The sequence below is a fragment of the Tauraco erythrolophus genome, chromosome 1, assembly GCF_009769465.1.
Source record: "Tauraco erythrolophus isolate bTauEry1 chromosome 1, bTauEry1.pri, whole genome shotgun sequence".
NCBI lineage: Eukaryota > Metazoa > Chordata > Aves > Musophagiformes > Musophagidae > Tauraco > Tauraco erythrolophus.
This window is the reverse complement of record NC_141465.1, coordinates 109,185,032-109,211,356: the sequence shown is the minus strand read 5'-3', so window position 1 is coordinate 109,211,356 and position 26,325 is coordinate 109,185,032. Positions and strand designations below refer to the sequence as shown.

Here is a 26,325-nt window from a genome sequence, read left to right as displayed (position 1 = left end):
CTCCAGAAGAATCTGGTTCTCCTCACTGGCCATCCAATTTTTCTCTGCAGCATCGACAGAAGACATAGTCTGGAGCTCCCCAAGAGCAGATGAACCTCAGAATGTCTCCCTTTGCTCTCTGCGAGGAAGATGACAATGCTGGGAATGTCTAAAAGCGACCCCTAGGCTTCTCTCTATATTAGGAAGGAAGGAAGTTTCAGCCTAAAAGAAAGGAAGAACCTTGGATAAAGGACAGACCTAGATCCTGGACAGGAGAGGTGATTTTCTCTGTCCTTAGCTGCTAAGAAAGCAAAGGGATGAGCAATATGAAAAGCACAGAGAAATCACTGGAGAAAGGGTGCAATAAACATGTTAGAACTGTGTTACCAGTACCTCGGTACAGTGACACTGGTGACAGAGGGAGCTGAGGAAAATGTCTTTTTCCAAACTGATCTCCCTCAAGTCAGCTAAACTGTAAATGGCACACCTGGAATTTCTGTGTAACATTATTATTGGATTTCATTGCTGCAAGAGACTGTAAAGCTCTTCCTACCCCACAGTGACACTGCTGATGTCAAATGGTGATAGTGTGAGAAGAAATTTTTTTTTTTCTCAGGATACTTCTGGTGTATTCTAAGGAGGAATGAGATTTGAGACGTTATCACTCTTTCTGACCATTAAAGCAAAACAATTTTCAGTGGACTGTTATGCCTGGAAATAAATGATCCTCTACCCTTTCAGCAAGGTAATGGGGACCATCAAAATGTGATAGGAGTTTCACTTGCCTCCTTAGAAAAGGTTACCAAGTGCACAGGATTTTGTAAGGCTGGCTCTGTGGATGAGAATATGGGCAATAGGTTTCCCTGCTCACAGAAGGACCACAGACAAGGAGCTTTTAAAAAAGGTTCTGCACACAGATTGACTCTTGTTCGTGGCTTACAGTGCCTCACCATCCTCTGCAGGCGTGGCAAGAGCACTGCAAACGATGAAGCCTGTATCTAAGATGAGAAACCATCCATGGAGATGTAGGAAGTGACGGGCAGGGAAGTCCTCGCTGTCAAACCTGAGCGTTGCCGTGGGATCCTCAGGACTGGCCCAGCACAGGGGGCGGACGTGGCTGACTCCCAAATTCCTTCTCATGGCATCCTGTGAGCGTGGCGCTTCCTGTTCCCAGCACAGAGGCCATCCCAAGACGAATGATAAAGCAATTATTTGGTTCTTCAATGCACACTTCATTTCCCTTTTCTGAATCACAGTTCAAGTCCCTTTTAGACGTACCCTTGATATCAGCACAGTAGTCTAACTACAGACAGTCCTAACTTTAAAACAAACTACATCAACACTGTATAATGGATAGGATTCAGTTTACATGCCAGATACATATGCAAGTATGTATGTACTTTGCAAAAAAGCACTGGAAGTTAATTAGTTTTTAAACTTATAGGCATATATTTCAAATTATTATTATTTTTTTCTTAGGAGCTTGTTGCTTTTCAGTGCAGCAGTACCGTACGCTACCGTGTTAACAGTATCAGACTACTCAGATGTGTCCAGAATGTTCTGATAAGGCTCCAGTGCTAAACGTGTCCCGAGGGCTCTCTCCTCCTGCCAAATCCTAGAGGAGACAGGGGTGCCTCAGCTCCTCAGAGGATCTGTTGTCCCATCGTGCTCTGCAACAGGGAGACAGACTAGAATTGCAGTTTAGTCCTTCAGTTCACTGGATAAAAGTCATCTCTGTGCATAAGTCCTGTGCACCACCTAAGATCCTCTTTTAGACCTGAAATTAGGATGTAAAATGGACATAAACGGTGCAGAGATCTGACTTTGGTTGCCTGCAGAGGGGTGAATTTCACCTACTAGGAACAGCTACAGCCAGGTTTCTGAATCTGTATGAAAGTGCTGAGAATTCGCACCGTTTACTGGCTTGGCTGGGGAATGAAGATGCTCACAGGAAATGTTTTGACACTTTTGCAGGAATTTGGCTTATTTTGTAGTAGAGAACAGATAGGCTATACCTGAATTTCTAAACTTATTGTACTGGCATCAGAGTAACTAGAAACCACAAAACGTAGCATGAAAAAAAAAAGAGTAGACTATGTATAGATATATTTACATCTACATACATCTACATATAGAAGCTTCTGTTCACTGGAAATCCTATAAGCCACTGCCTGCAATAGCATCCATCCTAAGGGAATTATAGAGATGATTCTTAAGAGACTGAGGAGATGGGGTTATGAGGTGAGCCCATCTGTGTCAGCACCTTATCCAGCCATTGCAACGGTCCATGCAGGTGGATCTCAATCCAGCAGGGCGTGCTTGTAACATCTTGGCGATGATACTCCGCTCCCCAGCCCTATAAAAGCATCAAAGGATCGAAAAGTGAGGGTTTTTTTAAAAAAAGACATTAAATCACAACTCCAGTGCTGACAATCTAACACGGCTACAGGCAGCCCATCACTCAAGTTCCCAAGATTTAATGCTTTGTCCTAGGGATAATTTTCTTTAGAAACTTTGCTCCTTTTTAAGGTCATTGATATCATAGATATCAGGGACTCTACACCGTTACATTAAAAATGCTCTATCACACTTCCAGATGCTGCGACCAACTGACATGGAAAGGCCTGTCTCCAAGCTTGGCTGCCTGCAAACAGACCATGGGGAGAATGGTTCCTGCTGTTCACACCCCAGAGATGTGCCCAGGAAAGTCTGCCAGACTGCTGTCTGGCACAGAGGAAAAGCAGGGCAGGCCCTATCATAACACCTTAACTGGAACTAGGAATGATCCTGGCCACTGCTTTGTTTACTGGTAGAGATGCATCCTATGAGTCTGAGACTCTAGAAGTTCTAGGTGTTTATCTGAACCTCTGGAAACTTCCAGCAAGATTCCTCATGTTCTTTTTACCTTAACCTATGTAGAGACATTTTCCATAGGTTTTCTATCCTTGAACATGCCCTCTTTTCCCACAGGAGTTCCCAGTTGTCTGCTGTGAGAAGTCCTGCAGTAATTTCTCCAGCTCTTTTGAAGAGATAAGGGATATGGAGCATCTAATGGAAGATGGTGATGCGGTGCTAGCAGGGAGAAAAGAGAACCAGAATTCTGTGCACCTCAGGCGAGCACAGTGTCTGCTTGTTAAGCAGGCAGCCTGATTTCACAGCGACACAAGGCACCCAAGTCACAGCCCAGAGTCTCGGAGCTAACTGGCTGTCTCGCTGCCAGAACTGAACTCAGGTTTCCATAGGTGCAATGTGCAAAACACAGTCCCACTGCAGGATGAGTCTTTTCATTTGGAGGCCGTGGATCAGAGAAGCTGAGCCTTACCTATCATTGTGCTCGTCAGGCTCGTCAATATTCTTATCATGAAAAAAGGAATCATAGAATGGTTCAGGTTGGAAGCAACCTTAAAGATCATCTAGTTCCAACTACCCTGCCACAGGCAGGGACACCTTCCACTACACCAGGTTGCTCAAAGCCTCATCCAACCTGGCCTTGAACACTTCCAGGGATGGGGCATCCACAACTTCCCTGGGCAACCTGTTCCACTGCCTCACCATCCTCAGAGGGAAGAATTTCTTCCTTACATCTAATCTAAATCTACTCTCTTTCAGTTTAAATCCATTGGCCCTTGACTGTCACTACATGCCCTTGTCATAAGCCCCTCTCCAGCTTTCTTGTAGGCCCCCTTTAGGTACCGGAAGGCTGTTAGAAGGACATAGAGGTGTATTAAGATTGATGCCTGCCAAAGGTACCTAAATCGTAGAGTGCTGAACAACTCAGGCAACTGAGGCTACTAGAACACACTTCTCTAGATGATCAGCGCAAAACTAGGATCAACACCAAAACCAGATGCCATAATAAGTGGTCTGGATAAAATCCATTTCTACTTTAAGAATAAAAGGTGGAAGAAAGCAAAAGGGTAAGATATGGACCCACCAAAGCCCAAAGAGTACTTCTAATCAGGCAGCGTTTTTCTGACCTGCAGAGCATTTATGAGGTGAAAAAGGGCCTGTGTTCACAGGTTCCTCAAGCTTATGTTCTGCAAAAGCCTGCATGGAATGCCACTCTTTAAACCAGCAGTCAGGCTTCTGAGTTTGTGAAGTCTTAAGTACTCAGCTGCAGTGAAGATAACAAGACCCAAGGGCAAGTGACAGAGGAGTCTGTGCACCTCTCCTGACTGGCAGGACGGAAAATCTGGAGGAATGGGAATTAGAGGTTGCAAGCACAACCTGTCTCATCCGGAGCAGTCTGGCAGGCAACGGGGCGGCGGCCATCTCGCTCTGCTGGCAACTCCCAAAGGCTCACAGCCACCTTCCCCAGCCAGGCTGCCTCTTCTGCCATCTGTGCAGGCTTTGGCTGGGATAGAGTTAATTTTCTTCACAGTAGCTAGCATGGGGCTGTGTTTTGGATTTGTGCTGGAAACAGTGTTGATATGGCAAAGATGTTTTTGTTATTGCTGAGCAGTGCTTACATGCGTCAAGGTCTTTTCTGCTTCTCACCCCACCCCACCAGCGAGTAGGCTGGGGGTGCACAAGAAGTTGGAAGGGGACACAGCTGGGACAGCTGACCCCAACTGACCAAAGGGATATTCCGCTCTATATGATATCATACTCAGCAATAAAAAGCTAGGGGAAGAAGAAGGAAAGGAGGGACATTTGGAGTGATGGCACTTGTCTTCCCAAGTAACCATTACACGTGACAGAGCCCTGCTTTCCTGGAGATGGCTGAACACCTGCCTGCTGATGGGAAGTAGTGAATGATTTCCTTCTTTTGCTTTGCTTACAGCTGTGGCTTTTTACAGGAGTCCTGCTGCTCCTGCCAGACCTTCCCATCCCCTGTGGGGAACAGGTCTCTCCATCCCAGGCTCCAGCCCGGTCTCAGAGTGCTGAGCTGCCTCGTGCTGGAGACCATGGCCAAGTCTGCTGGGTCATCATCCCCTTAGCCCCAAGACCTGGGGAAATGTGGGAGGGAGGGTGCTGTGTTCAGACTTTAACTTTGAGAAACTCTCCATTTCTCCACTTTGTGCTTCAGCTGCCTCATCTGTAGAGCGGGGACAATAGCCATCCTGCTTTGGTTAGCAGTGCTCAGTGGATGGAAATTGTTGTCTACTCTCACTGACGATAACACTCACATTTGCCTGACGGTTGAGCTCCTCTCAGCTGCTCCATGGGCACATGAAGGGTATCAGAGGGGACAGAGCTTCCATCTCCCTCTGTCCCATGTCCTGCCTCCAGAGGATGATACAGTCTTGGCAAGTTTCTCCCATCTTGATCCCCACCCATCCCTGCCTCCCAGCAGGTAGCTCAAGCATTAGTGACGTGGGAGGCAGGGTCTACCAAGCCCTTTGGCTCTGCTTGCTCTGTGGGCTGTAGGTGACCAGCAGCATACGGTCACGAATCAGAGAAGAAGCCAAAGGACTGTCCTACATCTGGAGGCTCTTAGCGTGTGGCTCTGACAGACAACATGCTCCTCTGTGCACTGCATACCCAACACCCAGGGGCATTCTTGTCCCCAGACTAAATACACTGGGGCTCCCATCTTGGGAGAGAAATAATTTTGGAAGATTGAGTACAGGAAAGGGTTTTTACAGGCCAGGAAGGAAGAACCTGTATGAGATTTGCATAGCCATTTTCCAAAGGTCATGGGAAAGGGTTCAAAATAAGTCCTTGCACTGGTCTTCTGGTGCCTGAGGCACTACAGTGGCTGCTATTGTTTCAACAAAGCAAGGTGATAATATGGCAACAGCACTATTTAGGGCATCAACACCACCATTTCTGCTGCCATGCTGGGCATGGAGGCAGATAACACATCAAAGAGACTGCTCCTGAGTTGCAGAGATAATGAAAATATTGCGTAACTGGCTACACTGCCTTTATAAACGACATGCCCATTCATGTCTTCCATTAAAGAAAATGCTGTTTGTTGGGTTTCTTGCTTTCTTTTTTTCCCCTAATGCTTGCGTGTGAACAAGATGTCAGTTCCTTCTCAAGAAAAAAGCAACAGCGTGGTCACAGGCAGAGAGATTTTGGCTTAGACTCTTAGGAAAAGTTACATGGCACTCTTAATGCTCTCAGAGAGTTAAGAGGATGGGTCCTCAAGGATGGCTGGAAAGAGTCAGAACCAGAAAGCTGCAGGGGACTCAACTCCTGTGCTTTGCAGAACATAGGGGAACTGGGTTCCAGCCTCAAGCAGCTTCTTAGTTATCTTAGATGTGAATTCAATCAGCCATCAGCTTGATTCAGTCATTTCTATAGAAGCAAATCTGCAAGACAAAGGGACATACTCAAGCCCCTTCTGCTACCTAGCAGGACCAACTTGCTTCTAATGGTGCCACTTCTCTAGTTTGCAGGCTGAACATTGCTGCCAGCTCTCCCCAGCAGCTCTACAGGAAGTCAGTCTAGCGCATCTGTAAACAGTCTTAAAACACTCACCATTCCCTGGGGTTTAGATGCTACAATAGGCACCTAAGTAAATCCTAAAAGTGCTAAAAGGAGCCAAGAGATCTCATTCTGTTAAGAAGGCCATTCAGAAGATTTAAGAAGCTCTCACAAAGACTGATACATCACACACATAGCAGTCAGACTGCAAAGTTCAGATATGAAAGACATGGAAATAGTAATGGCTTTGGTGACCTCCTCTCTCTCCCAAATAATGGGGGGAAGTCAGATATTCTTTTGAGTTTTGCATTCTGCTTGCAAGAAGCCCTTTTGGTAGTGTGGTTGGCCAGAGTGAATGTTATCAGAAATTAAGACAATCTCTTGCCAGGGATCAGACAGGTGGCAAACAACAATTCCCAGCAGGCTCAGTGAGGGCAGAAGAAGGACCCAGTTTTTCTTGACTGAGACCATTTATACCAGTCTATAGTAATGGTGAGACTGTAAACAAGTCAAGAGGCACAAGGATGTCCTGTTCAGATTTATGGCTCTACCAAGCTTTACTGCAAATCAGTAACAACATCAGAGATCACAACTGCCCAAGATACGTGCTGCAACATTTACATGTTGCTAAGCCCCTTGCTCTTTATGCAATCTGTAGGGGAACATCACCATTCAATGTCTGCTTATTTTCCACAAAAAGCCTATGGAATACCTAATTTTTGGAATCTAAGAATTACCACAAATGCTACTGATTTTAAGCACCTAGAAGTTTAAGGCAGTACTGGAAAACAGGCAGTCTGAATTGCTATTTGCAAGTTGGGTGTCTAAATCCCCACCTAGGACTGATGTGATGGGGTCTAGTTTCGCACCAAGGCTAGCAAGTGATGGGATTTGCCTTTTCAGAAATGCAAGAGAAAACACAGAATCCTTACTTTAACAAAGCTCATTCGAATAGTACACATCTTGGTCAGCTCATACACCACTTCAAAACCATGATTGACTGACTGGGCAAGCAGCTGGGCGAAGAGCTGGTTGTTGAAGATCTTGAGGCTGCAGCCACTGGGGATCTTGCAGACAGTGGCTGGATGGAAACCATGCTGATAGTTACAGTTGCGGCTTTGCACAAAAATACTGCTGTCACTGACACATTCAGCATAAACTTCCCCACCGACGTAGTAAAGATGAACACCTTGAACAAGAAACAATAACATATATTATTTCTCCATTGTTCACAACACACTTTATACCGGTAATTCTTTAACTATTTTACTGGTGTGGTCATACAAGCCCAGGATCATTCCAGGCACTCAGTGCCTACATGTTGCCTTTTCAAAGACAGTAAACTGTGTGCATACACATATATCTGTACAACGGTCAGACCCAGCAACTTTAAGAGGAAATTGTCATAAATGCTATTTGGAGGTACTGGTCTAGGGGAAAAAAGCCTTGGCCCGTAATGTTCTGCTCTGTTTCTCAGTGAAGGTTGGTTTACTTCTTTAACCCAACAGCATAGTACTTTATGACACACACACACACACACACTTTATGACACATACATACAAACACACGTAAATGTCAAACATATGTGAACTATGTACAAAGCATGGATCAAAACTGTCAAAGAACAAATCTGTTACGCATTACACATCTAAATCTATTTTCACGGTTGAGCACACACACACTGAGCAAGACCCAATTCATTGCACGCTATTTTTTTTACTACAGGATCCTACCTCATGCAGATCAAACACAGCATGGTGTGTACTTAAAATAGCTTTTCTGTATTTTGCTTTATCCACCATATCAGAACCATGTATTTGCATTTACATGACGTGACTTACTCATCAGATCCTGCTCAAAGTTACCTTCAGCAAGAAAATGACTGATTTCCTTCGGGACTTTTCAGTGCCCGAGTGACTTACCAACACTAACTGTCAAATTTTTACCATGCCTTGCGGAAATAAAGATGGAAGCACTTCTATCCTTTCAAAGACTCTGGTCTTCCCAGGATGTTTGCTTGCATGAGAATATACCTAAATTGGTGGGAGAATTTATCTTAGCCCAATTCAGCAACCTTAAAGTTAGGAATCTTGTGTAAGTTAATTGGGTAGATGCCTTCTCTAGTTGACAGATGATGAGAGGCACTGTGACCAGATGATTCACTCCATCCGCTACAGAGTGCAGGCTCACAGCCAGCTTCGACTGATGGAAGCCTGTGCAGGTGGTGAAAAGGCTCTCTCGTTCCCTGCCCATGCTGCTTCTTCCCACACTCGCTTTCATGCTGGCAGCAATGGCTGGGGACTGGGCAGCCATCCAGATTGGGGAACTGAACCAGCTAATAAACTTAAAAGCAAACAAAACAAAGCAAAAGATTTATTTGCAGTGAGATCTTTGTCACTGCAAGGACGGCAATGAGGACCCAGACTACTTAAACGTGAGCATGAAACCACACCCTGAAGGGGGCCAAGTCATCCTGGGAAGACGCTTAGACAGTCACCCTTCCCAGGGCTAGATTAGGTGAGATGAACCCCTCCCATGGCCGAGAGAGGTAGAAGAACTCAGTTCTTTGTTCTCATAAAAACCACCACTAAATAAAAATAAAACCCTCCTCTCTGTTCCCAGGTATGGCATTCAATCCCTTACATACAAATGCACATATTTGCAGAGCCTCAGCGGACTGTCTGTGAAGCTAGTGATAACTATGCTTTAATGATTCAGTTGTAATTAGTTTTATTCCTTGTTGTCTTTCATACAAAAAAGACTCGTTACATATTCCCAGTCTGTTCATCATTCTGTGGTCATGACAGCAAGGGGCAGTAGCACATCCTTAGGACAAAAACAGCCTCTGAACAGAAGTGGGAAAGGCTCAGGGAAAAGCAGGTTGAGTGGGAAAGGAATCTGGGAAAAATACACTCTCCCATAGACTTCCAGAGTGACTCAGATGGGAACCTTGAAGTCTGTCTTCAAGCCATCACTTGACTTTTACTTTTACGCACCCACGAGCTCTCGAATTAGATGTGAGTGACAGGGGAATGTGGCTCAGAGCACGCCCTGGTATTGCCCTGGGAACGCGAGTGAGATGACAGCTCCGTTAGACCAGTCGTCAGCTCCAGGCCAACTGCACCAGGCATTATGGGGTGCTGTGCATCGTGACTGCTCTTACTTGACCTATGTCTCCTTTCCCTTGTGTGAAAGATGGATAAAAGGGAAGGACTGAAAACACAAAGGTCCTAACTGACCTTGATGGAGTCCATATAACTTTCTGAAAGAAACAGAGTGAGAACACAGGGTAAGGAGAGAAGAAGGAGGACATAAAACGTTCACAACATTTCAAATCTTCAGGTGTGGCTACTGATTCAGGGTGAGCACACTTCTAGGTGCTAAGGTGAAAAATTTTAAAGGCTGGATTTTCGGAGTATATTGAGCAACCCAGCTTCTGAAAAAAAATAATGCTTTCAAAGGCATTGCACAAACCGTGTACTATAAAAACAAAACCATCAAAGTCACTTCTGAAAGCAGAGGCTACAATTTGCTTTTTCCTTGTGGACTTTTCAAAAGCAATAAATACAGTAGTAATGAAATGCCAGTGTGTATTTCCATTCATCTGGTATTCATTTGCCAGAGACAAGCACCCTCAAGGAAGCCAAGCAGCTAAATACATATTTGTAGAAGAGCAAATCAAGGGTCCATATGTGCAATTTCATTGAGCTCTGTAGAAAATGGAAATTCAGCAGTCTCCAAGCACCCATATCTTTTTGACACTGATCAGAAGTCCCCTTTTTGTCCTTGAAGTCTGACTGCTGAAACATGTCCAATTGCTAGTAGATGTTGCATTGTGTTCTGGATTGTTTTTAGCTTTGATGTGGTATTTCCAGGAAACCGTTTCACGCTGATACACTAGATGACAATTCAATCACATATCCTTATCCTACTGAGCTAATCTTGTTTACTCATTCTTTTTTCTCCCCTGTTAACATGTGACAATTGTATCCATTTCAGTAGCTTTCATCTGTCCAACACGCCTTTGAACTGCACACTTTTGGAGCTGCTCTGTGCTCTTCTGCAGGCCTGTGCTGGTGCCACTTCTGTTCCACTTGAAGGTGTTTTTGCATGATTTGCATAACCAGGGAAGAGCAGTAGAATTAAGGATCTCTGATACACTAAGGTCCTCTCGGGCAACCTGCTCCCTTCCCTTGGGCAGATTCCTAGTGTAAGACTTTAAAGGACTTTTAATCAATGAAGACAGATCTTCAGATTTGAATGGATGAGGACGATTAGCATTTTCTGGATGTAACATCCTCAAATGACAGCTTTGACTGGGATCTTTTGTCGCCCTTTTATAGGGCTGGGCTCAGCTTTGATCTACGCTCCTTTGACAGCTTACGCTGATAGAGAAGCTTTGCTTTATTTTCTTAACTTTAGTAAGTTAGAACTAAATGTACAACTCATTTCCACCCCTCACAACAAACTACTTTGACGGACACTTACAAGTGTCACACTGGCTTCACACAGTGCACCCACAACACAAGTGCTTTCCCTTCCAGAGAAAAGTGCAAGAGCCAAATACAAAATCTCCTGCGCTAGCCCTCACGTTCACAGTTGTTTGTAAAAACTATGTCACATTTGTCTCAGAGCTTCCTCGTATTCAGTCATTCAACACTAGACTATCAAGAGCAAATTAAAATACTGCTCTAGGCCTGGGAAATGAGGTGAGGTTGACAAGATAATAGGAGTGGAACAATTAGAGTTAATTAGCCCGGTGGGAAATCCATTCCCAGGCAGCTACTGGTGAGAGGCTGGGCTGCCAAGATAATGAGTCTAGACTGGATATACCAGAACAGGCAAACCTTCATCTGCACAGAGAAGTGGTGGCAGGTACAGGGCTTCTGACTCACTGTCACAAACAACAGTAAGTTCTGGGAGAGTATCAGGCCCTACACAGCCCTAGTGAGCTGGGATGGAGTGTGTGCGGTCACCCATGTCCAGGTGTGGTCTCCCCGTACTTGACACCAGCAGCATATGATCCTGTGTGCACAGTGTATACGTACATGACAAGTGGAGCACACAAGGAGAACTGCTGGAGGGAGAATCCAAGACTTAATTTTACTGGTGAGAAGTTGGCAAGAAAGGGAATCAGACTGGTAGGGGGGAAAAAGCTACAAAGGCAACTCTGGTAGAGTTCCTCAGCTAAAGAACTCGACTACTAAGTGTTTCATCCATCTCCCTTTGTTATTTGGTAGTAGGAGAACCAGCCCTGAGGCACCAGCAATTATCCTTTTAGTGGCATTTCAATGGCAATATTCCCAGTTGCCAGAAGCTCTAATAAATAAAATGAAAATACATACTGCTAAATTAGAACACACAACTATAAACAACATTTTTTTCTTTGCTGGCCAAGTAAATAGCTTTTGTAAGGAGTTACTCTGCTGATTGTTATCCAGTCAGAAAAGAATCAGCTGTTTTTCTTCTATTTCAGAAGTGATCTCAGAGTTTTGTTTAAGACAAGCACATCTGACAAATCAGCTACGTTTGTTAATGCAATGCACGGTTCTTTCAAGCTCTGAATATTCCCAACAAGAAGGGATTTCCTCTTACCTTTTCCTATGTGTCTCCTGGTGTTTTCTATAGTAGAGTTGCGGTTTACATTTGAGAGCAGTCCCAGGCAGAACCTGTTTTTGTTATTTGAGGGATCTGTAAATCCATCTATAAGGATACTTCGAGAGGAAGCCTGGAAAGTCTCCCCTACCCGGTTGTTGAGTTCATAGTAGGCAACTGAGCACCAGTGTTGGGGTTCCTCATAGCAAACAGGCCGAAAGTCTGTAGGAAATAAAATTAATCAGCTGCTCAGGTCTCAGTAGTATTTTTTAAACAATCATTCTCTGTCTCCTTTCCTCCCTCCCACCCCTACCCCTTAGTCTTCTTCTAAACAGTCACTTATGTCAGGCTTTATCTCAACAGCAGCTTCTGTTTCTTCTTAATTTTATGACTGAAGCCCCAGACACACGAAGGGTTGGTACACCAGCTTAACTCTAAGCCTCTGAGGAGTCCCACTTGTTCTTTAAAGTGATAACTCCACTGCATTAAATTAAGCACATGCTGACATTCCTTGCTGAATCAAGGCCCAATCTGTACACTGAAAATAGTACGGGATACATCTGCTCTGCACACCAGCAGGAGCTAGGGATGACAGATGGGCTCAAAGCAAGTGAGAGCCAAGCCTTCAGCCTAATACCAACTCTGAAGTTCAGAAGTAATCAATCACTCTTCCCATTTTTTTGCATGCTTTGGGGTTTTCCGCTTCCATGTGGGACCATGAGCAGAAATGTCAGCAAGGTCATTTCTTTCAGACCTACCCCTGCCCAGGCTTCCTAACTCAGAGACAGAGAAACACTCAAAAATGTAACAGAATCTCTGAGCCTCGTTTGTCCTACAGGAATTAGTGGGAAACCTTATCCTGCCTGCACACCATAGGCATGTGAGACCTTCTGCCCCCAGAGCACCTCTGTGCATAACCTCTAATAAACTTCCAACTAATATTCACTAGGGCAGTGATCGGAGATGGTAAACTATGGTAAAGAAACGAGAGTATCTCAACAACTTATTTAAAAGCATTAGTGTCTGATAACCATTCTGTGTACCTATCTGCAAATAGCACAACCACACTCATCTTGCTTCTGCTCCAGTACTGTGATACATATTTATTCCCCACTGTTTCAGAAGGTTGGCATTATTTTTTTAATGTGCATGTATGGGCACAGTGTTGAGTCCTCATGTCCATAAAGGACATTTGTTTAGGACTACAATATGCTAGACTAAAAGAACAATGGTGATTTTTCCTTTGCAGTAGCAGGAAGCCAAAGGAAAACCCATCAGAGGAACTCCATTTCTCCTTACTGCTCTGCAGCAATGGGCTTTGAATGGTGGAGTCATCGCTTGCCACTACAAGTCTGGAGGTAGCAGAGACCACGCTGGAGAGGTCGTGAAGTTGCTTTCAGGTGAGTGAGGAGGATTCCAGACCCTTCTACTCTGACCACCCATGCTCTCTCCCACTAAAGCATTCTTATTATGAGGACAAAGAGTTTGGCCTTCTGTAAAAATCTCTTTGTACTCCACTAGAACATGTCCTTTTCTTTTCCAGCCAGCCAGTAAAGTAACATTAATACAAAGATGGCAGTAAGAAAGGTCCCAACCACAAGGCTTTAAAGTACTTAAAACCCAGAACTGAAGGTGATAAAGAAATCACTTCTGATATTGATAGTGCTTTTGTGTGTTATATTTCCGCACCATCCTTGATTTGATATCTTTGTCTTTACAATGTAGATAACAGTGTTTGCTTTCATTAACAGCTTTCTAACTGTAATAGCCCATGGATGCAAATAAGGCGTAAACTCCATAACTTTGCACATAATTCACTGAATTCTTAAATCAACCTATTCTGCTAGCTAATAGATGGGTCTAGTACACAACCTTACTGCAAAACTGTTTGAAACCTATTATTACAGATCACTGAACCTTCTTGTTCAAACAACAATATTTTTGATTAACAGTTTTTCTTTGAAGAATAGTACAAACGGTTATTTACTTTCAGCTTCTCCATCGGCAGATTTACCTCCGTTGGACAAAGACAGCACTAGTTGACTTTCAGCTATTGCATCCATTGACCGCCCATTGTGGATTCCTGGAGGTTCTCTTGCATGGTAAGGTGGGGGTGGAGTTTCCACTATTAGAAAGAAGCAAAGAAAGAAAAGACACCTAAATCAATTCTCCCCAGCTTTTTCTGTGAATGCTTAACACTTCTTCAGCATTGCTTAGCTAGAGAAGAGCTGGAAACAGCACAAAACTGACCCTGACCTTCCCTCAGAATCCTGATTAAGACCATTACATGTTCACGGAGGAAGGCGTAGAAGGGTTGTTACGTTGGACGTACTGCACTTGGAAGAGAGAGGGACAGTCACAACAGTACCTCAGGCCTAGACTGGTGTTCAGTCAAGCTCTCTGTTAACATGAGATGTTACCCTAAGAAACTAATGCAGTTTGATCCTTCAGTTCCAGACTTCTCTCGTAAATTTAAAACTTGAAGAGGATGATTTAAGAGCAGAACCTAACTTTATTTGATCCTCTGAGAGAAAGATCTCTTTCTTTACAGGCTATAGAAAAAGCCTATGGAAAGCCTTTATGATCTAAAATCAGACTTGGCAAAACTCCCTTGAGATTTGTCATTTTTACCGCTGTCCTACAAGGAAAGGCTGGCTCTCTTCTGTTTTTTTTCAGTCTCCCATCAAAGAGATGAAAAACTATGGATAAAAAGTATCAACTCGAACTGGCCCAGCTCCCTATTTGTTTCATTTATGGCACAGTAAGCTAGAAAAAAGAAGGTGACTCTATAGCAGTAATTCTCAGGAAAGACAGGAGGTTTTAGAAAGCCAAAGAAAAAGGGACTTCATTTTCATATTGGAAAATGCTGACATTCACTGCATAAGCACTAAAAGTATGTAGTTTTATTCATTTGAACAGAAACTCAGTGGACTTATGCGTAAATTATAGTCATACAAGTTGATAGGACTAAGGGTCTCTTTAAGAAGACCAGGTTTAACTTGGTTCCAGGTTGAAATTTCCTCTTGTGTTCAGGGTCTGTTGGCTGGCCCTCAGAGTAGATAACTGTTGACTGTCTCATAAGAGAACCATCGAATCTTCCAACTAAGTACTGCAGAGAAATATTATTCTATTTAAGTATTGTTCCAGATTTAGGAGTTTCATACACTGTATGATAGATACTTCTAACATATAGATGACATAACCCTCCCACAGAAAATGCAACAAGCTAGAAAACAAAATCAAGAAAGAGTGGACGAGAATATAAGTCATAGAAAGTAATATAATGTGGTTATACAGGTATTTTTGATGTCTACACCTAAGCTAGCCACTATAAGCTCTTCTTATACCCACTAAAGAAAAACAAGCACCTGCAGAAATGGTGCATCTCAGCTACTTTACACATACACCTTCGGATGCAATCAATCTTGTTTAGTAGTGCCTGTTTTCCTCCACTGATTACAGAGAGAGTACAGACAATTGCATGAGATGCAGAAATTTGCATTGTTGACATCTATGTTTGGTCACACTAACCCACTCAAGGTTCTTGATGTAACTCCCATTTGCTTTAGTTAGTCTTCCATCCCTGATTGTTACACAGGCAAATTATGCTTATCAGCACACCGTGTGTTGTGATACACGGAAGCTCAGGTTGAGCCACTTCCCTTTTTAAGTAGTTTTGCAAGGTCCCAAGTTCACTTAAATGCACAAGTCAGAGTCATTACATCGTTGGAATGAGCCTGGTTAACCTGTCAGGACCAGCTCCACTGAATCCAGCTTGGTTACAGAGAGGTGAAAGTAAAAGATGGGAGAAGACAAACAAGTCTTACTACTTCCTGAAATGTTTCAATGTTGTTAAATGTGATTTAATCTGAAGTATGGATCTAGAGAAGAAATGAATGAAGGTCCATTCAATGAGTACAGAGGGAAGGAAAAACATCACACTGTGTTGAAAGTGACCATCTTAAAAGGAAGTTCAAATACTACAAATACCTTTTAAAAATAAACACCTTTCTTGAACTTAAAATCAAAATAGACATATCATTAAGCACATGAATTTAAATGCTTTGTAGTTGAGACATTAAAACATTAAGCTACAAGATTCTGACCTGAAATCATCCTTGTGTAACAGCTGAGATCATTGAAACTGTTTCAGAATTACAACAAAGTAAAGAAGTGAATTTGAACATGTTTTGATATTAAAGCTAGCTCCTAGCTGTGTTGCGTGACACCTTCTTGGCATATTTAACAGCAAAAGCATAGTTAAATTCTCAGGTAATTAGAGCAGTACTAAGGAGTTCACAACACAAACAATCTGAGTGACATAACTGTGCCAACCTCAGAACTGTGGAGCTGATGACACACGTTCCAAAGTCATAGGAATTTGCCTGGTGGCTTCATCACCAAAGGTTGGGCCAGATTATTAAACACCTTAATTTCCTGAAGTTTATACAGTCAGTGAGATGATCATACATTAAAAAATATTTCTGCATACCAATTTCCCCGTTTTATCCTGTCTCTCTGGATGGAGTTTCTAAAGGTCCCTACCCTGACCATCTCTATTAGAGGTGCCTAACTTAGGTGTTGCAAGTGTTCTTTTCTGTGGATTTTATCAGAAGCTTGGATAGACAGCTTTAGGCAGAAGGCGGCCTGGCACACCTCTCCTAACTTTCCCCTTACAATAGCATGAAATCTCATCCAGGAACTTCTAGGAGCGGGATGACTACAACTCTTAGTCCATTGAGCATCCATCAGAAGGACGGGAAGACAATACTAAGAGACAGTCACAAGAAATCACATTCCAAATCCATCCTGTCCAACAGTTCAATCTGTAGCTACAGCCTAGGGGGAGCACACAGAATTGGCACTTGACCCCAGGCCCCAGAAAGAACCTCAGCTGCCTCAGTCGGGATGTATGAAGGCTCTTTCTTACCCGTGAGCTGATAGGGACTTCCTGGTCCAGAAGAGCTTCCTGGTGAGTTGGGGTAGCTGATGCTGTTAGGTGACTGGGAGAACATGTGGCTGGGTGATGGTGGAAAAGGGGTGCATGGAGGATGCTGGAAAGAATCAGGATAGGTGGCATTGTGCGGCATCAGCGGCTCGCTGTGCAGAGAAGTGTTTCGAAACTTGGCAAGAAGGCTGAGGTGAGGGTTAAACTCGCTGTGTCTTGGAACGAGTACAGGAGGTAGGACTGAAAATAAAAGGAACAGAAAAAATCCGGTTAAAATTTCATTCTTGAAAGCATATCTCTTTATAAGTTAAAAAGAGGTATATTCCATCCTGGCCAAATATTGCTATCTATATACAAGTCATTGAAGGGTAACAAATCTGTTCAAAAACAAGAATCAAAAGTGGATTCTTGGACGTTTTTATTGCAGATTTGCAGCCAGTTGCAGCAATTCCATATGCAAAATATGGGCTCATTCCTGACTTGAGCAACGTACCATAAAATTCACAGGTATGGCATACGCACACAGACCTCTTACAGAAATCCAAGTGGTACGTTTCTTCCTCTCAAAATTAACTTTTCTTTCTTTCCTGAAAGACTGAACATGTCAGGAGTTTGCTAAATATTATCACCAGGATTCGCCAAACCACAGCCAAGTTTAAGAACAATTAATAGTGCTCCGCAATACACTGCATATTTTCCTACCAGTGTTTTACAGACGGGCAAAAGGAAGCACAGACCTGAAACTAGACACCAGATTTAAAAGGTTATCAGGTACTTGTAAATGCTGCCAGCCAGACAGCGGGATCTTTAAAAGCAAATGTAAATGGCAATTCAAATATTGCAGCAATATTAATTTAGCGTTTGCAATATAGTTAGAAAAGATTTGGCAATGAGGAGGCAAATGTCAATGGTTGGTAGTTAAGACATGAAAAACACAGGTCAGAAAACTGAAATCCAAATTCATCTGTACAAAAATTGGTCTAACAGAAGATACTGCCTCTCTTCACATCTCATACTGTCAGTGCTGAAAACAGCATTGCTGCATTGGGAAACCTAAAGTTGACCCACATTATTTTGGATACCCATGTATCAGGAGCAAGAGCAGAATTGGAGTCAAAACAGTTTTGAAAACCCAACTAGTAAGTTACCCATGAAGATGCAGCCCCTAGGCTGGAACACAAGGAGGCTTGCTAAATAGTTCTGCATATGGGAGTTCAACTTGAGACTTTAACAGGATCCCCTGGAGTCCTTGGGGACGAAATAGCACCTACAATGGGCAATTCATGTACCCCAAGATTTCTCTATCAGTTACTAGCTCACATAGTGCCTAATTATCTTAGTGAAGGTCTTAAACACAGGTAGGGAGAATGAATCCCTAGTTGTTATCATGCAGATCTAAAAGCCACCAGAGAAGATAAGGAGGCAATTTGAGTTAATCGTGACAAGGATGAATTATCCCAACACAGAAACAATTCAGCAGGCTTGTGTTGATTGACCTAGCGTCCAGAGTTCCTCTGGCCTAAAACCCAGCAGCACATAATCTTTCAGTCTATCCTTACTACCTTATGGAAACAAACAGCAGTGTATGCTCTTGCTTATAAATGCTGACAGGAATATATGGTTTGAACGTGTTCTAACACATTGTTTGAGCCCAAAAGCTCTGTCCAGGTAAGGCCAACTCTTTTTAGGTAGGTTAGCTAACACCTTTTAATTACAGCAAACTCTCATTTATCCAGCATAATGAAAGAGTGGAACAATTGCTATAAAGCAAATAATATGTAGATAATGCAAAACGTGCATTCCTCCTTGGAGTGCACCCCGTGCATATTGATTGCTCAGAGAGGTGGGGCAGTTCAAGCAGGAGGAGGAGGACCAGTGCCTGGTACCAACGGCTGTTTTACATCTTCTTGCTTGATGTAGCACTGTGCTGCACCCAGGGCAGGGTTACACCACACTCCTGCCCACTCACTGGCATAGAATCATAGAATGGTTTAGCTTGGAAGGGACCTTAAAGATTAGCTAGTTCCAATCCCCCTGTCACAGGCAGGGACATCTTCCACTAGATCAGGTTGCTCAAAGCCTCATCCAACCTGGTCTTGAACAATTTCAGGGATGGAGCATCCACAACTTCTCTGGGCAACTTGTTCCAGTGCCTCACGACCCTCAGAGGGAAAAATTTCTTCCTTATATCTAATCAAAATCAACCCTCTTTCAGTTTAAAGCCATTGCCCCCTTGTCCTATCACTACATGCCCTTGTCATAAGCCCCTCTTCAGCTTTTTTGTAGGCCCCTACTAGGTACTGGAAGGCTGTCAGAAGGTCTTCCCGGAGCCTTCTTTTCTCCAGGCTGAACTACCCCAACTCTCTCACCCTGTCTTGAGAAGAGAGGTGCTCCATCCCTCAGATCATCTTCATGGCCCTCCTCTGGACTTGCTCCAACAGCTCCATGTCCTTATGTTGGGGACTCCAGAGCTGAAGGCAGTACTCCAGGTGGGGTCTCACAAGAGCAGAGTAGAGGGGCAGAATCACCTCCCTCGACCTGCTGGCCACAATTCTTTTGATGCAGCCCAGGATATGGCTGGCTTATAATATTTGGGAATTTGCCAGTCACGCATGAACTGAAGAACTGAGCCCTAAAAACATACAAAAGACTGGTCTGATGACAGGGAGTTCACTGCAGAAGTTATCTTCTTACCTGCCTGGAAACACAGACACTGGGATAGCTGTTAAGAGAGTATATGTAGTTCCTTCTCTGGCCCAATGCATTTCTAATTACCTTCTGGCCAGCACTAGGATCGTGCTCTGGAGACTACTTACTTTCCTTCCACCTCTGATATGACCCTACCTGTGGGATCAAGATTTTGTTGCCGCTCTCTTAAGTCCTTTAGTAGAGAAAAGTATTTCTGCTTTTTTACAGCTTGCTTTTTGGATTTCCTAGGCTCTCCAGTCAGGACTCATATAGGCAATACAGGTATTCACATCTCAGATGCATTGCCCAGTCCTCCATGGATCTCTTCATAGCCAGTGGGGAGAAATAGACTCTTTTAGTGCTCAGTTCATCTGCTCTATATCAAGACAAGACCAGTACCACCACTGCAGATGTGGTTTTGGTGAGCTGGATCCCTCCCATCCCATGCTCCTGGGAGCAGCTCCAGGCTGTGAGCTGCTGCTGCTTCTGGAGTTTTCCTCTGCTGCTCCATGAAACTGGTATGACGCTTGCCAGGTCTGCTGCTGCTCAGCCAGGTCTGACCAGCAGCCCTAGAAAAGGGGACTCTGGTCATCCCTTTGCACCCAGCAGAGGTGCTGAGCAAGGGACAGCTGTGCTACAGCAATGCTGGGCAGCACTGGGAGGTTGGCATCTCACTGTGGGTACCACCGCTAAGGAAGCAGCTTCCTTCAGTCCTGTGAGAACTCAACACAACTACTTTTCTAAACTGAGAACCTGGATGTGTGAACAGCACTTGCCAGAGAAAGCCTTTGACTCGCCCGGAGTGAGTCAGCAAGAGGAATTTTCAAGCCTTGAACTCCTTCCCAGCTCTGACCAGGGTACTCTTAATTTCTGCTCTGCTGTACAGTTTTTGCCACCTCACTCAGTCTTTCCACTGGCTGCTCTGTGGCTGCCTAGAGGGCTAAAGCCTCTGTGGTGATGAGGAATTCAGAGATTTTCTTGTTTGTGGTTAAAAATTCCCCAGAGGGCCTTGTTCTCCTTGCCTTTTTGGTAACAGATGTCACTCTCCAGGGCTCAACCACTCTGAAGGAAGTGTGACCAGAGGCACAAAACTGAGTGACTGAGTGCACTGGCACTTGTCTGTCCTCATCATTTACCTGTGCTGTCTCCACTCAGTGGGGTCCTTTCATTCTACCAGCTATTCTCCACCGAGAGCCAGGGGCTTATCCTTCCTTCTATGCATGCCCAAGTGTTGATGACTTTGTTCAACCAAAGGCAAATACAGTCGTGTCCCAAGACCTGCTTGGGACAGACCCACTGAGTTTCCTGCACTAGGCTTTCTGTTCGCTGTAGCTGCAATGGTTCTTGCTGCAAACCTGGCTAAGTCCAGAGCCTATGACTTCAGGGGCTAGCAAGCAAACTATCTGCCTCACAGTTTAATTCCAGGTACAACATTCCCACTGCAATTTCTCACACATCAGCTCATCTTTGCAGAGTCTACTACCTTCAGAGACCTACCTTGCAGTGAGATCCATCTGTTCCCTATGCCTGTGACCATTCACAAACACCAAACACAGAGTCAACAGTGAGGCCACCAGGTGGTCTTCCAACTGGGAGGCTACCACATCTTAGGCCTACTCAGGCTTGACGAAAGCAATCAGTCAGTCAAAGTCAAAAGCTCATTTAGGCTCCTGCTGTCTACAGCAATGGTGCACACTAGAATTTGCACTATCTACGCGTGAATGATCTCGTATCATAAAAATAATGGGGCAAATGTTTAGGCAGCTTTTAGATTTTTCTGAAACTGCAGCTTCTCATGCCAACAAACTATTCAGACTTCTGACCAGCAATTTGAGGCAAAACAAGGAAGGTGGAAGCACAACCTAACCACCATACTGATCTCCTTTAGGCTAGGTGGCATAACCCTCAGTGTGATGTTGCACAAATAGAGGAAATATTTGCTGGTTTTTTCTAAACGGCGCCTGCTGCTCAGCAGACCTGAGAAGAAATCTTCTGGGGACACTGGTCGCAGCCATAAAAGCCATGCATAATCTGTGTAGTATTGGTCAGCATAGACTAGGATGTGGCTGGGCAGCCTGAGGACATAGAAGCAATGAAACCCCTGAATTTCAGACCAGAGCTTAAAGCTGCTCTTCAGTAACAGAGGTCTAGGGATTTGCCAGGCCATTAAAGAAAGGGTGAGGCCCTCCCATCTTTGACATTACTCATTCATTCCAAATAAAAGTTAATGGATCTGGTCACAGAGCAAGGCAGACTACAATGATGGACAGTGAGCCCCAAAAGGATGGACATTTGTATGAGAATAATAATGGCTTGTGGATTATAAGAAATGCACTGCTGACTAATTTCATGGGTGGATTCTTTAGCTCCCGAGGGTGAGATTCAGCAAATCTCACATAAACCTAAGATCACCAAGAGGCAAGTTGTAGAAGATTTCCTGCAATTAAAAGAGGACTGTTGTTTAAGCAGACTGGCACCTAGATCAATGGCTCCCAGCCTTTTCTGTGGTGATCACTGCCACCACTTTCTCCTCAAGCTCATTTCTTCTCTTGCCTCACCACCATCTCCTTGCAGATCTGTTCTCTAACTGCCTCTGGCCTGGAGCTGCATTACTGCTGCTTCCAGTGGTGTAAGTTACCTCTCCTGCCACCGCCCTTGCTGCACCGCATTTTTAGCAGGGGGGTGACTCACTTGTGAGCTTCAGTTTCTAAGCTGTCCCCGTAAGAAGAGTGGTAGGGCTGGATACAACAGCCCAAGAACAGCTCCCATGTCCTGCGGAGAACTGGCATGGCACAACTTGTGGCCTTGCAGCTGTGCTCTCTTTCACCTCCAAAACAAGGTGGTCACATCCAAAGCGCCCCAAATCTCTCCTGCAGGCTAACCCCTGCACCCTGAGAACCGCTCATCCAGGCGAGTCCCCATGGGTCAAAGCTCTGCCCAGGAGCACGCTCCCAACCCAGCCATACTCAGACCCACACCTTGGCCCCGTCTCATCTTCTGGTAGAGACATAGCCGCTCTGCTGCACAGACAAACGACAGAGACATGCTCACAGCTGAGACTTTCTGAGTTTCAGGGTCAGAACAACACGCTTTGGCAGCCATTTAGGAGCTGCTGGATTATCCCAGTACTAACATTTGTTAGCTGGCACTGAACAGATCCAAAGAGCGGGGTTGAAAACAGCACTGTGCAGAGCTGTCAGCTACCGCGCTGGGGAGACTCCATTAACTACACTGGAGTTACACAAGAAGAAATGAGAAGCCACTAAAGACTGCAGCCTTCAAAGAAAAAGATACACAAAACAGGATATTTTATGAGTATCTTTTCTTAGATTCTTGAAGAGTTTATTTTAGCAAGGCAGGAGATCAGCTCTTTCCACTGAAAACTGTTGACAACAAGCACCACTCACTGCAGCTGTAAAATTTTAGTTGTGACAATGTTTACAGCAGTTGAGATATAACTTCAAAATGACAGCTCCACTGCAGTAGAAGGACTATCAGAAAAGGGAGCAGACCCTGTTGTTTAACAAATGTTAACAAATGTCTTTCCCTTATTTCATCTGTGTGAAAAGAAACATCCCACAGTTCACTTATCTGATCCTAATGTCACCTCAGAGTAAAGTTCATGCCAGATGAAGAGTAATCACAGAATAATAAGTATACACTTACCAACCGTATCCATTAGTAAATTAAATTACTGTGATTTTTGGCAGCAAGGGAGAGCTAGGTTAGACATTAGAAATCATTTTGAACTGTAAGGATAGCAAAGCAAAAGATTCATTTGCCTGGGGAGGTTGTGGAGCCTCTATCGCATGGGATTTTTAGAGCTCATTAGAAAAACATCTGTCAGGAATGTACCTGGTAATTTGTTTTGTTTTGGGAGTAGGGGCAGAGAAGAACAGGATGACTGCTCAAGATCTCTGCCAGCCCTGCTTTCTAAGATACCTATAGAAGTCAACACTGAACACTATAATTTTTTAACAGCTGTTTCATTGACACAAAGTCCAATTAAGCGACCCTTCAGCGAGTTCCCAAGTTTTCAGTGCTGACCAAGTCCAGTCTACAGAGGAGCAGCAGTGTAAAAATTCGAAGTTTTATGGGAACTCAGGGGATTTATTTCACTTAAACTATCCATTCAGGTAAGTAAATCCCACTGAAGGCAGGCCACCTGGCATTTTAGGAAGAATGAACCGAACTGGTTTCATATCCACAGCAAAACAAGCCGTCTTACTGCAACTCTGATCTTTAAAGAGAGAGCTAATGATACATTATTCCTGCGGATTAATGAGTAGATTGTCGCTTTTCAGACAATGAGGCATAAATCTAGCCAGGGTGGTAGGTCTATAGGCTAGTGCCCAGACTTCATGGAAATGGACACCAGTTTGCAGGACTTCATCCACATCCATGGTGAAGCAGCTTGCTTTCAGCACCCTGGGCAAGACTGGGGGGCCCTTGGGGGTCCAATGGGACACAGACCACGGGGCGAGGTGCTCCTGGCTCCCTCCTTACCCCCAGCTGCCAGAGCTGTGATGCCACTGGGCAGGGAAAGACCCAGAGTCCTTCCATGAAACGGAGCCTGCCTTTTCAGATTTGAGAGCACAACTCAGTAGGATGCACCAAGACTAGACCTGCCTGTGCAAGAGAGGTGTGACCTTTTGCAGATGATAGAATTACCTGGGGTTTCCACCCGCCGGTAATGGTAGGGGTTAATGCACACTTCTTTCTGTTTTGAGCCGAACGGGAACTCACAACATTCCAGTGGTTTCAACTCATGGTGAGACTGTAAATCAGGCCAGCGCCACACTCTGCAGTATATGACGTGGGGAAGCCCCTTACGGTGAGACACCTGCAGCCGCCCATCCAAGGAACGTGGGATCGTGACACATTTACTGGGCTGACCCGGGCAGCTCAGAGCCCTTTCCAGTTCTTCCATGGCACCTTTTTTCTTCTTTAACTTCTTCACCAAGGAATCAACAGCTTTTTCTGCCCACTTTTCCTCTTCATCTCCTTGTTTCCAGCCCAGCAGCCTTTTCACTGCAGGGCTGGTGAAGGAGAACAAGGAACTGATAGGGGTGCTGGAGTGCATAAGAAGCAGAGATTACACACAAGCGTCAACGGAAGCACAAATGGCTCTCCTGTCTTGCAAGGTTTGCACGGAGTTTCCACAATATTGAGATGGATGCTTCCTTCAAGGAAAGATTCTTCCACACATATGTTTTTGTAGTCGTAGGCACTGGTTATAAGTAGTCCAACAGGGTGGGCCTCAGAACTTTCCAAACATCAAGAAACTGCTGAGGAAGCCTGGAATAACAACACAATACATAATTAGGCTTCACACACTCCTTTCACTGTTCCTTCAATGAAATCTTTTGAAAGAGAAATGATTCAAAATGTGTATTTAATTTTCAGTGGTTTTCCGTTTGTTTTTTGCTGCTTATTTTGGGTCCAAGTCTCTCCTCCCCACTACCCTCCACACTCATTTTAGAGTTGGACCTCGGAAAGCATTGAGTGTCCATTCACTTCAATTTCTGTTTAGAGTGCAATGCACTAGGTAAATTGTTGCAGGGTTGGGGTTATATTTACTACAAAAGAAAATGTCCCTTTTTCTTCTTTTATGCTGGTAGCTGTAGGTTCAGCTCAAGCAACTTCTATGGAATTAAATCTGTAATATCACAATTTTTAGAAGTAATGAGTAGAATATATTTTTTATTTCAACTCTCTCTCTGCCCCTCCAGCCTCACTCTACTGTCAAAAGTTGTACAACATTAACTGCAAAATTAATTTAAAATTAAACTACTCGCAGATTTAATTTATCACCCTCAAAAGATCTATCACTATTCTCTAAGTTTATTTACATTGTCTCACATGGAAGAGAAAACCTTGTTTGCCTAGTCAGCCCATTTCACTCCAACAATTCAAAGTTTTTTGGATGAAAATCACAGGCTTTTGGACACCATTTGTGCTGGATGGATCCTGAGTTATTTCTGCTAAGAGTTGCTACATCTGACAAAGTCCAACAGAAAGAGTTTAGTTCTTGGGGATTTTTATTTTTTCTATTTTTTTTCTTTTTTAAATGTAGCTGGAGCCAGTCTAATTTTAGCAGAATATGACATATTTCCACTGACTGGAACTCTGAGGAAAAACGTCCTTGTATGTCAAGCTATTTACTGCTTTAAATATACTTCATGGACCCCCTGTGCATACCAAGTCCAAAGGACTGAACTATACAGAAAGCACTTAAAGCAGGAGATGGGGGTAGCTTCTAAATGGATGCCTCCAGAGAAGCAGGTCCACAGCTGCTTACTCCACCCTTGTGGGAGGACTTGAGTCCTTCTTGCTTCCCACTAGTAAAAGTCTGGACATAGTCCTCACCACTACTTATATGCAGCCACTAAAGAGAGAGAGAGATATTGCCCAGTGTTGGGAGCTCCAGGGCTTCACAAACCATATTATTGTGCAGTTTCCTTACATTGTAAGAATTCAAAGGGCACTTGGGGACACTGAGTGCAGACACAGGTACAACATATCGAGACAGGAGGCCGATCCCAAAGGCTGTTTCCTCAGCATAGTCTGACACGCTCAGCACCCCACAGCTCTGGAGCATGTTACTGGATAAGCTGGGGCATCAGAGCCTCTCAGACAACACACAATGTTTGTTGAGGACCAATGACAACCTAGGGCTGTTTTCTTCCTAGTCCTTCTGTTTTGTTCTCATGCTCATTCCTCTGCCCCACTGTTACCCT

General features: G+C 44.1%; 1 protein-coding gene across 4 annotated transcripts; it reads right to left on the bottom strand.

The window, feature by feature from the left end:
- Nucleotides 1-2,191: 2,191 nt before the first annotated feature.
- On the bottom strand, nt 2,192-24,668 carry SMAD9 (SMAD family member 9). 4 transcript variants are annotated; one of them, XM_009988578.2, is made up of 6 exons: nt 24,257-24,668; nt 16,880-17,137; nt 13,937-14,074; nt 11,950-12,171; nt 7,287-7,543; nt 2,192-2,335 (listed from the first exon to the last, which is right to left on the bottom strand). In XM_009988578.2, exons 1-6 carry the CDS (start codon nt 24,666-24,668, stop codon nt 2,192-2,194), a joined length of 1,431 nt encoding a protein of 476 aa, XP_009986880.1. The 4 variants fall into 4 exon arrangements, with proteins under 4 accessions (XP_009986880.1, XP_009986881.1, XP_009986882.1 ...); XM_009988579.2 differs by having other exon boundaries at nt 13,964-14,074; XM_009988580.2 differs by lacking the exon at nt 13,937-14,074.
- Nucleotides 24,669-26,325: the final 1,657 nt, after the last annotated feature.

Bases quoted from the DNA above. Each gene is read 5' to 3' on its own strand.
- SMAD9 (XM_009988578.2), bottom strand. From the start codon at position 24,668: ATGCACTCCAGCACCCCTATCAGTTCCTTGTTCTCCTTCACCAGCCCT. The intron at 17,138-24,256 runs GTAATTCTATCA...TTTTATTTTCAG, and splicing joins CCGGCGGGTGGAAACCCCAG to TCCTACCTCCTGTACTCGTT. The intron at 7,544-11,949 runs GTAAGAGGAAAT...TTCTTGTTCAAG, and splicing joins CAGGAGACACATAGGAAAAG to GTGTTCATCTTTACTACGTC.